Here is an 11416-nt window from a genome sequence, read left to right as displayed (position 1 = left end):
TGTGTTGGCTTTTTGGTTTTGTTTCTGTTTTTTCCTAGGGGTGCCGAGTAGCACAAATTGGCGGAACAACCGGCTCGGTGCGTGGGGCGGTCTCGGCTCCCACGCGCGATCCTGCCATTCCTGCCAGTCCTCGGTCATCCTGGTGGCCACAGCGCCACTGCCACAAACATTCGGGAGCGGGGTGAGGAACACAAAGCGGGTTATTTAATAAAAATCAGGGTCGTAATTCAATGTTCCTCTCTGCCTCTTATGTCCCCAAATCTGTTTGTAAGTGTATGGCCATCAAAGCCACTATCACTATTTCCGCATTTCTTAACAAGTGAGGCAAATTATAAGATCTACAGCTTGCCAGGTTTTGTACGCGTACCTAAAGAGCCGTGGTGCTCAAATATGTGGATTCCCTCTTAGGTCCAGGCAATATCTAAATATACCTAGTCCTTGATCACTTTGTAGCCACAGAAGCAAAAAGAAGCGACTTGCTCGACTGTGGCATTTCTTCATGGTTACATTGATAACCACTTCGCTGGACATCAAAGCCCACAGGAAAAAGAGGGGAGAATAAGACGGGAGGTGGGGGAAGGAGGACAGAACTCCCATCAAGAGACATCACATTTCAAAACAGCGAAGAAACTGCTGGTGGAGCACCTCGGATTTACCTTCTCCCTGCCAAGCACGCACCGTCTCCTCTGGAGGCTGCGTGAGCAGACAGCACGAACACTCGCCCACGGCCCTGCCACCCCATCTGTAGCTCGTCTGTGCCACCTGCAGCACTGTGTTTGGAAGAGTTTTCAGAGAGCATATGTAAAGCCACACAATTTCCTGTGCTGATGATACTTCCTTTTTCTTAATCAGTATCCAGCAAGTCATCCTAAATTCTGCATATTGAAGAAAACAACTTCCTGATTTTTACTTTTTTTAATATCTCTGCCAGCAAGCCACCTTTCTGCTTCTCTAGACAGCACTTCTTTCCATCCAGTCATTTATTTGAGCTTCCTCAGTGTTAAATTTGAAGCTTTGACATTCTATACTCCTGCTGCATTGGAAACCTTGCCTCACCAGCCAACAGTAGCAGAAGTCATAGCAGCTCCACCTCTATATCCCAGCAGAGACAGCTGCTGCCTGTCTTCAGTGCCTTGTCCAGGCAGAAAGACATAAAAAGACATGAAGGAATTGCCAAAACTGTCAGCTAGGGCAGTATTGTACAGGCAATGAGGAAATTCATTGATGGGTCCTCAAGAGGAGAACAGGCATTTAGATCTGCTAACATCCAAACAGAGCCAAGGCTAGAGTCTGTCAGGAATGCTCTCTGCAATGTTTTTCCCTTTTGCCTGCACCTCTGAAAAGTGGGCAATGATATTCAGCATAGGGTAGATGCAGTGCAAGTTGCATCTACATACAGCCCTTACATACTGACTTAGCAGCAATCCCTGGTACCAGCAGTGTACAGGAGGGCTGGGGCCAGGCAGCATCCAAAAAGCATTTCAGGAGAGATGGTTTTCCCACACGGGGCTGGTGCCTGCCCTCTGTCGGTGCTGAGCACAGCCTTGTCCCTTCCTCCAGGGCTGCTGCCGATGCCAACACTAGAAAATCTCGGCTGTTTATGCTGATGTGCCTTGTCTTGCTCATGTGGAAACCCTGGGCCACAAACCCAGGGTAAACCACAGATTTAAGGTATATGCAAAATATTGTGCTGCTACTTTAGAAGCATGCACTGACAGCCTGGTATCAGGGCTTTTGTTTCAGGTTTAGCAAAAGCAAGTCTGCCCACAGCTAACTTATAACAACAGCAAACCTCACCAGGAAACCTTGAAGTGGCAGGTGAAGTAGAAGGGGGAGATTGTTTCTCTGTTCCTTTAAAGCCATGGAAAGGGTCTTAACAATCAAGGAAATATCCCTCCCTCTTGGCTCATAGTTTTCACACTCTTTTGATACCATGAGCAGGAGCAAGCCTGCCAAGTCTCATGTGTGGAGTCTCTCCCAAGATCAGCAGAGACCCTGACCCACACACAGCCTTTGCAGCACCACTTGCCCTCATAACGCTATGCAGCAAATACTGGCAGCTATCTCTTCGTGATATATATAATAGGATTAAAATAGTTTCTTTTCTTTTTTTTTCCTTTTCCAAAATACTTGTGTTTTAGTAAAAAGCCAAAAATACAAACCAAATCATGCTGTTTACTCCATCCTGCTGTTTGCTTTATGAACATTTTAATTTTCTTTCTTCCACGCTTGTTAATGGGCTTTGTCCTGGCATGGTACCAGAAACCAGCAGCCTGGCTTCCTGTATGAAGGATGAAAAGGAGTAAATATTTCGAACAGTTACCCAAAGTATCCAAGTAAGGTGCCTTTGGCTACCTATATAACTGTGAAGGAGCTCCTCTGAAAAACAATATATTGCTGGTGCATCCTGAGATGTAAACCCACTGCAGATGGACTTGCTGTGGAAATTGATCTGCACCAAAGCTCTGTTTCAGTGCAGAAATTTAAAGATGGACAAACCATAGCTGTCTGCACCTTCTCAGGGACGGCAGCTGCTTGGCATTTGCTCTGGAAGGGGAATGGACTTGCCTGCGAGTTCAGGCAGTGACCGGTCCAGCAGGGCCCCCAGTCAGTGAAGCACAGGGTGTGTTGGCAACATTTGTTTTTATCAGCTTCATCTCAACCAGAATCAATTACCTCAAAACGATTTTAATATACCAAATAGAAGAGAGATCCTAAGAGCTGGCAAAAAAGTTCCCAGATACTTGTTAGCTCCAGGAGGGAGCAGCCAAAGGTGATGTCAGAAAGACCTCGTGACAGCTCCACTTAGGTGTGGGCACTTTGGAAACTCAGTCAAGCTGTAACCTGCACGTGAAAAAACAATCAGGATATTTATTAGCTATTGAACATTCTGTCTTGGTGTAAGCACATGAAATTAACCCCTGCATTCTGATTATGTGACAGGAGCATGTCCACAAACTAAAGCAGCTTGAGTAAAACTATACTAGCAGACAGAGATCTCTCTGAAGAGGTTTGTGTACAGTATTTTCTGAACTCTACTGGTCATGTATATATATTGATATATATATATGTATATATATATACATTTTTATATGTTCGACACCTGAAGACATTAATATAGATAGACATATATATATATATGTACACAAATATATAGATATGTATATATGCAGCAAACCAATGTATTTTTTTAGTACATCTAGGAGATGGGAAAGTAGAATGCCTTCCAGAAGCCAATGGAAGAGAAGACAAATTAGTAACCCTGGGAAGACAGAGCCCTGCAGCAACATGACATGTTTTGGCATTCCCTTGTTTTCTTTTAATATTTATTTGGGTGCAGTCGTTACTACTTGCTGGAACATGAAATGCTTTGTCAGCTGCTTAGTTTGTTTTGGTTTTTTGTTTGTTTTTTAACATTTATGTGTTATTATAATGGAACCACAAGGTGAAGCTGTGTGAGAAGAGGACATAAAAAGCCACTTCTGTTGCATTATTTTTTATTTGGGTAGGGATTAGCAGGTTTAGTAGGTCCACAAGGCAGAGCTGCATAATAACCTTTAAGTATTTAATTAAAGCTCTATTAAAAAAAAAAAAAAAAAAAAAAAAGAGGCAGAACTGGCAGGCCTTTCACATGCAGTCCTGCATGTGCTCTGGCACATCACAAAATTATGCAGGAGGCATGTGAATGGGGGGCAGTGCCAGAGGAAAAGTCATGTCCCATGGCTGCAGGAGGATGTGAAGGCTGTAGGATATTGGTTACCTGAGGTTTGGCCCTGAAGCATCTAAAGGGAACAGAAAAGTGAAAAATAACAGGGAGGCTGTCAAAGTATGGAATGGGAAGCCCACAGGGTGCTGGCTCTGGCAGCAGCTCAGAACACACGTTTGTGCTTTGGCAGGACATCTAGAACTGCATTTCTCTACGAAAGCAGAAGAAAGACAAAAGCAAGAAAAGGGCAAGAGTGGCCCCAGCTGAAGCCAGGACATCACCTGGGTCAGGCTGCCAAGCTGGGGTGACAGCAGCACTCGCAGCCCTCGGGGCCATGTGCTCAGCCTGGCAGAGCAGAGCACGTTTAGCTGGATGCACCCCATCCTGGAAAGGGAACAAAGATAGTTTTAGTCCTTCCAAGAGTCTAAAACAGAGCCAGACAAAATTAATGGACATTTATGGGGATTAGCAAAAGTTAATAGGAGAGGCCAAACCTCTCCACCTACAATTCCCTCCACCTGCAGTGACTACATTTTTGAGGTGATGGAAGGGGAAACAATGTGGAGTGTTCTGTTTGTCTGAAATATTTTGGGATTTAGAAAATCCAAACATTTAAATAAAGTGTTCAAGAAATTACTGCTGCTCCTCAGTGGTTTTTTGTCTTTTAAATATTTTGTTCAGGAAGACTCCTGCAAATGTATGTCTCTTAAACCAGGGTGCTTAAAAATAACACAATTTTTAACAATTATTAACATAATAAATATTACAAAACAAGCTGTATCTGAGGAAAAGAGATCCTCCCATTTTCTAGCTTGCACTAGTACTTGTGACACTGCCTGCGCACATCTTTATTGCTCAGCAGTTCAGGTTTATTTTTCACCTTCAGAATTACAGAAAAGGGAGACTGGTGATTTCAGCTTTATTTCTTTAGATCCCAGGGGGCCTCTGAACTTGACTAAGCAATAGTTTCAACTTGTGGTGAATACACAGATTCTTGCAACTTTCCCAGAGTGAGGAAAGGCTCCAAGCTCTGCAGTAAAGCTTCTTCCTTAGATAATTTGTGGATGCCCACAGCCTGTGCTGCCTGTTTAGAACAGATAATGAAGAGACACTGCTTTGAAGGGGAAAGCACATTGAGAACATGAAGAGGAAGGTGAGTTTTCCTACTGCACACGTGGCAGAGGCCCTGGTTTTTGTGTGAATGTCTGGCACAACTTGGTCTAGACTTCAAACTTCAGGTTGGCACAAAGCAGCACACACATTTTCCAATCCAGACAGACTAGGACAGTTTTTTGCATCAACATTTGAACTTTATAGCTATTCAAAATCAGCACCAATGGTTGGATTAATATTTTAATAATTACACACTTTTTACATTATGAAAATAAATCATAAATAGTGTAAAAATAATTCTGAAGATCAACTTCTCACAAGCAAGAAACAAAACCTGAAGTACAAAACTGAAAGAAAACAAAACAATATTCAACTGAAAAACAAGGAGAAATTTTAATAATAAAAACAAAAGCATGCTGTTTGATTGGGTTCAATTAAGTCCAGACCAGTGGCCACAAGAAAGTGGTAAATAATAACAAATTAAAATGGGTGATTTAAACCTTGCAGTTCTTTACACTACTCATCAAAAGAGGTCTTGTGACATATTTACAGTGCTAAGACACTCAAAATATATCTAGTATTGATAATATGATGCTGACCCATGTATTTTTTCCCCCCAAACACTGAAATCCTTGCCAAATTACTTTTCTTTGTATTTTTATCTCTTCTACTTCATTTATGAGACCATTTGCAATACAAAAATAACGGCACATATAGATGAACTTAAAAAAGTAAAAAATACAAATAAAAATATATAATATTTTCCAAAGGAAAAAGTCAGATACATACATCTTAGCAACATTTTTAAAGTTGTGTGATATTTTTCCAAACATGTACAATAATATAAGAATATCCACATATATGTTAACAATATGTAAAACATTCTTCCACCAACCCAACTCTCCATAATACTTCAGGGAAGTGTGCAAGTACCAATGGGATCTGGGAAATTAATACAATTTCTTTTTAAAATAGAAACAAGTAAAACACTAACGGTCCCAGGTTAAGTTAAGGCCCCCTGCTTTCAAAGAAAATTCAATTTCCAAGCAGCATTGATAATTGGATGCATTTAAAAACAAAATGAAACAAAAACAACACTCCAAATCCCTTTTAAAATACAAACTTCACTTGTTCCGTAGAGTATCTTTTTCAGAAATGATGGTGGCAGGCACTTGTTTCTAACTGCATTTAATGAATCCAACCACCAAGTAAAATACTTTAATAACAGAGGGTGCAAGAAAACCTTCATTTGTACATTACAGCAACATTGACACCCATAAAAACAAATGGCAGAAAAGAAAAAAAAAATCAGTGTTAGTTTTAATTCCAGTCACTGAAACAGAATTTTTACAATGACTACAAATCAGACTTTCTTTTGACCACTATCTTTGCAGATGTGTTTTGTGTGAGTCTTTAGTGTGAAAATTTAGGAATCTCATTAGGTAAAATACAGAGATTTAAAAACGTAATATAAGATGGTCAAGAAGCAGAGATCAGGAAATTTGAAGGGAAGGGGTCAACCCCTGCATGCCTTGAACCTTTCTATCACTTCCAATAAATAGGCTGACAATATCTCTGCAGTTCTTACTAAAGTAGCCCCGATTTAAGCAAAACCCCACTGCTGAAGGTGGTAATATCCCCCTCATTACAAAGTGTAACACCTGGGTCCTTCCTCCTCCGTGTCTCAAAGAGCTTTGCAAGGAGAGGGCTCATCTCTGTCCCCTGCCCTTGCTGGGGCTGGGGAGGCACAGCCAGGGGAGGAGCCCTGCACGGCTGAGCCGGGATTGCCATCCCAGTTCTGGGGCAGTCAGTGGGACACCTCCCTCCACACCCCATGCGGATCCAGGATCCCAGCCACGTATCCTGGCACAGCCCCCAGCCCTGCAAACACCAGCCTCCCACCAAAGGCCTGCTGATCTCACTTGGGGTTGCTCTGTCTCTCTCGTGGGCACACGCACCCCGTCCATGGGTGCGACGCTCACTGGGGCCAAAGCTAACTGTCCACACCATACATCAACCTTAAGAATTATTCCTTTTCCAACTCCATACTTTACACATGTGCAGATAAATGGATCTGATTGTTCTGAAACGCTTTCATACTACTTACACCATAGACTGAAAGAATATACAAACAGCTGGATGAAGAGTACCATTCTGCTTTGCTACACTATCAGAATATGACATCACGACCAGCAATAAATAAAAATAGAAATCAAAAATACATTGTATCATTGTTCTGTGATTTAACATCTCATGCTTTACCTCAGGAAAAAATAAAGTTTTCCAAAGCATCCTGAAAGAAAGCTTTCCCACAGTTAGTCCATGAATATGAAGACAAAGACCACATATGTCAGACATATTCCATACAGTGCTTAAAAGATTTGCGGCCTCTGTAGCAGGACTTCTGCACAATGTGGCTTTTATGCACTGGAGTAACAGGTAATTACAAAACTTCATATGAAACAAATACTGAAAACTCTCAAAGAAACAAGGATTAATCATACCTGAAAAGTCAGGGATATAGAAACTGTGTAGACTAATACCACTACACATTTCTACAACTGAAAAGACTCGTAGAGGAACTACTGTTCCTGTCACAAACTAAACAAAACAAATCATATCTATCTGGAGGAATGCCACTAAAAGATACAACAACACACTGGCAGTTCAAACTGTAGCTTTGCCATCAAAAGGAAAAAGATATACTAGCACCAGAAATAGTTGCTTCTTGAACAAAACAAACACGTTGCAAGTCTTCACAGGGTGCTTTTCTTGATGAAATATTGAAACAAATTCTTTTTTTTTTTCTTGTACTGACCATGCAACTTTTCTAGATATTTTTAAGTTTCATTTCAATTCAATCTGAGATGCAAGTATTAATGCCAAATCTATGTATGTAGTTTAACCATTCAAATGAAATTGTTTATCTACTGCTTACTCATGGTTATTTAAAAGGAATGAACATTCCATGATACTGAACAACACAAAGGCTAAAAAAGCCAAGTAAGGTTATTTGAAAAGTATTCCTGCCTGCCGGAAATTTAAGAAAGAAATTAATTTACAAGACAGAAAAGAAAGCAAATGAAGGTGCTGAAGTATTTCTTCAGTAGGGTCTCAGTGTCAGGAAGTTAAAGGAGAACTGAGTTTTGACTAACATTTAACAGTAGCATCTATAATGATTTCCTGAATGACAAAACCATGGGCCAAAGCTCTGCTAGCGTTATTGGTGCATATAGAAATGGATGGTAGGAGGGCAGTTAAAAAATATAAGTACACAAATTAAAAAAAAAGAAAAAGAAAGTGCTAATTATTTATCAGCATTATTTATCTTGTTGCTATTTCTTAAATGAGTTGTGTTTGTGGACAGTCTCAATGTGGAGTTGTTAAATCATCTAGCCAGATAATAAACATCCTACTTGATTTTGCATGTAAATACTCTGAAGGACCTTTAAAAAATATTTCATCTGACTGTATTGATTGCCAGTATTTGATATCTTAACAAACATTCAGCTTCTGGTCTCCACATGTACCATCCACCCAGCCAAATGTGCCAAGTCAGGACACGGCATGAGCGACTCTTTTCTGGTGAATTTACTCCTCACCCAGCCTGCTGGTTCTTTGAGACACTGCTGCCTCAACAAGCAGACTGAAAGTGGCAACTCAGAGGCTCACAGGGTGCTGCTCCTGTCCTCCTTCTGAAAGGCCCTCAGTGGTGTTATTGCTGTAACTCTCTGGTAAGGTTTTATATTCTGTCTGTGCCTCCTGAAGGTTGCCACTGTTGTAATCACCACTGTTCTAACACGTTGATACTTGCATCTCTGAAAATTTAGGGAAAGCAAAACATATTTCCTTATTTCTGTGATCACTTACTTCTTCCTATTGGAAAGAGGGGATTGAGCCGTAAAAATACACATGTATTCAGTGTATAGTGCGAGATTTTTGTTTTTATTAGTAAGATAATACTAACTGGAGGCCACTAAATTGACTTTTTGCTGTAAAAATCTGTGTTTTCCTCAATGAAAAGCTGGGTTTGACTCCAATATGCCAAAATGAAAATAAAGATAAATCAAAGAGAAATATTCAGTTATAGTGGCATTTCCATTGATTTGAGATTGTGAAGCAATACAAAAAGAAGATGTGACCCCATCTTCACAAGATTTTAGAAATGATGGAGCCAGGAAAAATGTGTGTTCCAAGAAGGGCATAAGGTGCCCTCATATGAATGGAGACAAGCTGTCTTCTTCAACTTAGTTTTGGTCTACATATGAAAGACAACTCCTCAAAAAAAAACCCTCCTAAAAATGGGATGATTCTGCTATATACATTAGGGACAGAAGTGATATAAAAAGAATTTCCATCTGCCAAATATGGCACCATTTCTCATAAATTATACTCTCAAACTAACTTCAGTGCACCATATGAAGACTCAAAATTGTAAAAAATACCTCGTGGCAAAACTACAAATGTGCACAAATTACGTATTTCTAGCAATAAAAAAAAAGTGGAGAAGGAAATGTTTCTCTAGAAAGCCATCTGAACAGAAAGGGAGAAAAATCAACACTTTTAACAGTGGAGCAAGGTGACAAGCATGCAGTGATAATCACACAGAACTGTTTCTCTCCAATGGTTTTTGAGCAATAATGTCCTCTAAAATCACCCTAACAACATAAAAGGAGCAAGATGAATACATCATTCTGTGAAACATAAAAATAAACTCTTTCTTTTCTAGACTTAAAGGCTTCAAAGACTCTGGAATAAAAACTGTTAATACTGAAACAAGACGAATATGTGGCTTGAAAGTATTTTCTTCAATGCCGTCATCACAAATGTTGAATAGATTATTGAAATGCATTCTTTATGGCAACAGAAACAGGAAAAGGAAACAAAACCAAGCATTGCTTCCAAATTCCTGTAGAGAAGTTCAGCTAGTTATGTGTAATTTAAAGTGAATAACCTGAAAACCACACCATGATACATACATCTCTGATCAGTCCCATTGTTATCCTCCTCTGGAGGATGATCGGATTCATCCCCACCTCAAGAGTGCTTTCTCCTCCAGCAGTCCCAAAATACAACATGCAGAGTGCCTACACTCTGTCCGTCCTCGAGTGAGGTTGAGAAGCATCTGGTCTCAGGCGGTGTCTGCCATCAAATGATCCCTGCAGCACCTCTGTAACCTTTTCAAACAACCCACAGAGAAGTCTGGTTTCTTCTTCAAACTTCTGTCCCCCCTGACGAAGGACTCAACAGGGCCTATCGTGAATGTCTTCACGGCTGTGAGCAGTGCAAGGCAAACCGACGCTGATCAACAGGCGGGGCCCTCTCTGATCCAAGGGGCCAAGTATCCCGCAAGAATGGAAGCCATCCACCTGCAGCTGGAATGCTATTCCCCAAAAATTCAAGGCCTCTCTCTATGCTCCTCTGGTTTATCTCTTTTTAGCAATGAGCCATGGTGTGACTCCCTTGAGATGACAAAAGGAAATGACTCAGAAGCTGGAATCAAAGGCCACTGTCAGCAGCCACTCATGATCACACAGCAGGCAGGTCTGGCACACACACTCATGCTTTTAGTGCACACGAGCAGATGTGGTGTCATGGATCACTGACGTGCTTAAGATGGACATGGAAGCCAAGTCAGTAAACTCCAACAGCAGCGGGTACAGTACATTTCATAGCATTTTGCTCTTATTTGGTCACAATTTCTTGTAAACTAGTTCATGGCACTCATTGTCCATGCACATCCACAAGCCAAAATATAGGAATTTACAGAAATATTAATTTCTATTATTGATCATTGTTTAGAGATCTCTCCCATGAGAGAGACAATTTTTGCAGGTTTATCCTGCAGTTTTTTTATCATCTAACTGCAGATGTAGGTGAAAAACAGATGTATGTATGGACTATGGCAAACAAGTAGAAGCAGCTACATGTAAACATATCTCAGACTTGTAAAATCAAATTTTCAGTTCTCATCTATAAATAAAAAAGTGGAGCACTATATACACAACTTCATGCTTGTAAGGTTAGATTAATCACTGCAGAGACAAAAAGAGATACAGATTAATCAAATTAGTAAGAAATCAAAATATTTCAGACATCTATTACAAATACATAGATATGGCAGAGTTACAAATATGGATAGTTATTTTCTCAGCACCAACTATTCTTCAGAGATAAATGCAACCAGGATTTCACTTATGCTTCATCTTTTCTGATATATTATATGCCAGTATCCCTCCAACTACATTATTCTGAATGCCGTGTTTTTAAATCAAGCACTTTCTAGGTTAAATCTTTACTAAAATAATGTCACCAGTTAATATTGCCATAAAACACAAAACCCAGGAGGATTTATTGAATAGAGAAGAAAGGCAAATAAAAGGTCAGGATACACTGTCCTTCTCAGTATCCCAGAAAGCCAATATAATAATAGATCAACAGATAGATTTGACAAAAATGCCACATCCATGAGCTTTTATAATGAATAAGAAGCACTGATCATCTGCAGAAACCAAAGGATGTGTGAGTCTTCATGTGAAAAAAGAAAAGTCTTGGACTTTTCGTGAAACTAATGCCAACTATTTCTACAGTACTGCC

The 11416-nt window shown here is 40.2% G+C and overlaps 1 protein-coding gene across 1 annotated transcript in view; it reads right to left on the bottom strand.

Annotated features, from left to right (window-relative positions):
* Positions 1–5046: 5046 nt before the first annotated feature.
* Positions 5047–11416, bottom strand: part of COL25A1 (collagen type XXV alpha 1 chain) — a 298323-nt gene continuing 291953 nt past the window's right edge. Inside the window, exon 37 of the mRNA XM_066548131.1 lies at positions 5047–10854. Coding sequence (XP_066404228.1) covers positions 10852–10854 — 3 coding nt within the window. The 3' untranslated portion in view covers positions 5047–10851. The remainder of the gene's footprint in view (positions 10855–11416) is intronic.

Source organism: Molothrus aeneus, chromosome 4 (assembly GCF_037042795.1).
Source record: "Molothrus aeneus isolate 106 chromosome 4, BPBGC_Maene_1.0, whole genome shotgun sequence".
NCBI lineage: Eukaryota > Metazoa > Chordata > Aves > Passeriformes > Icteridae > Molothrus > Molothrus aeneus.
This window is presented reverse-complemented; position numbering and strand designations above follow the sequence as displayed.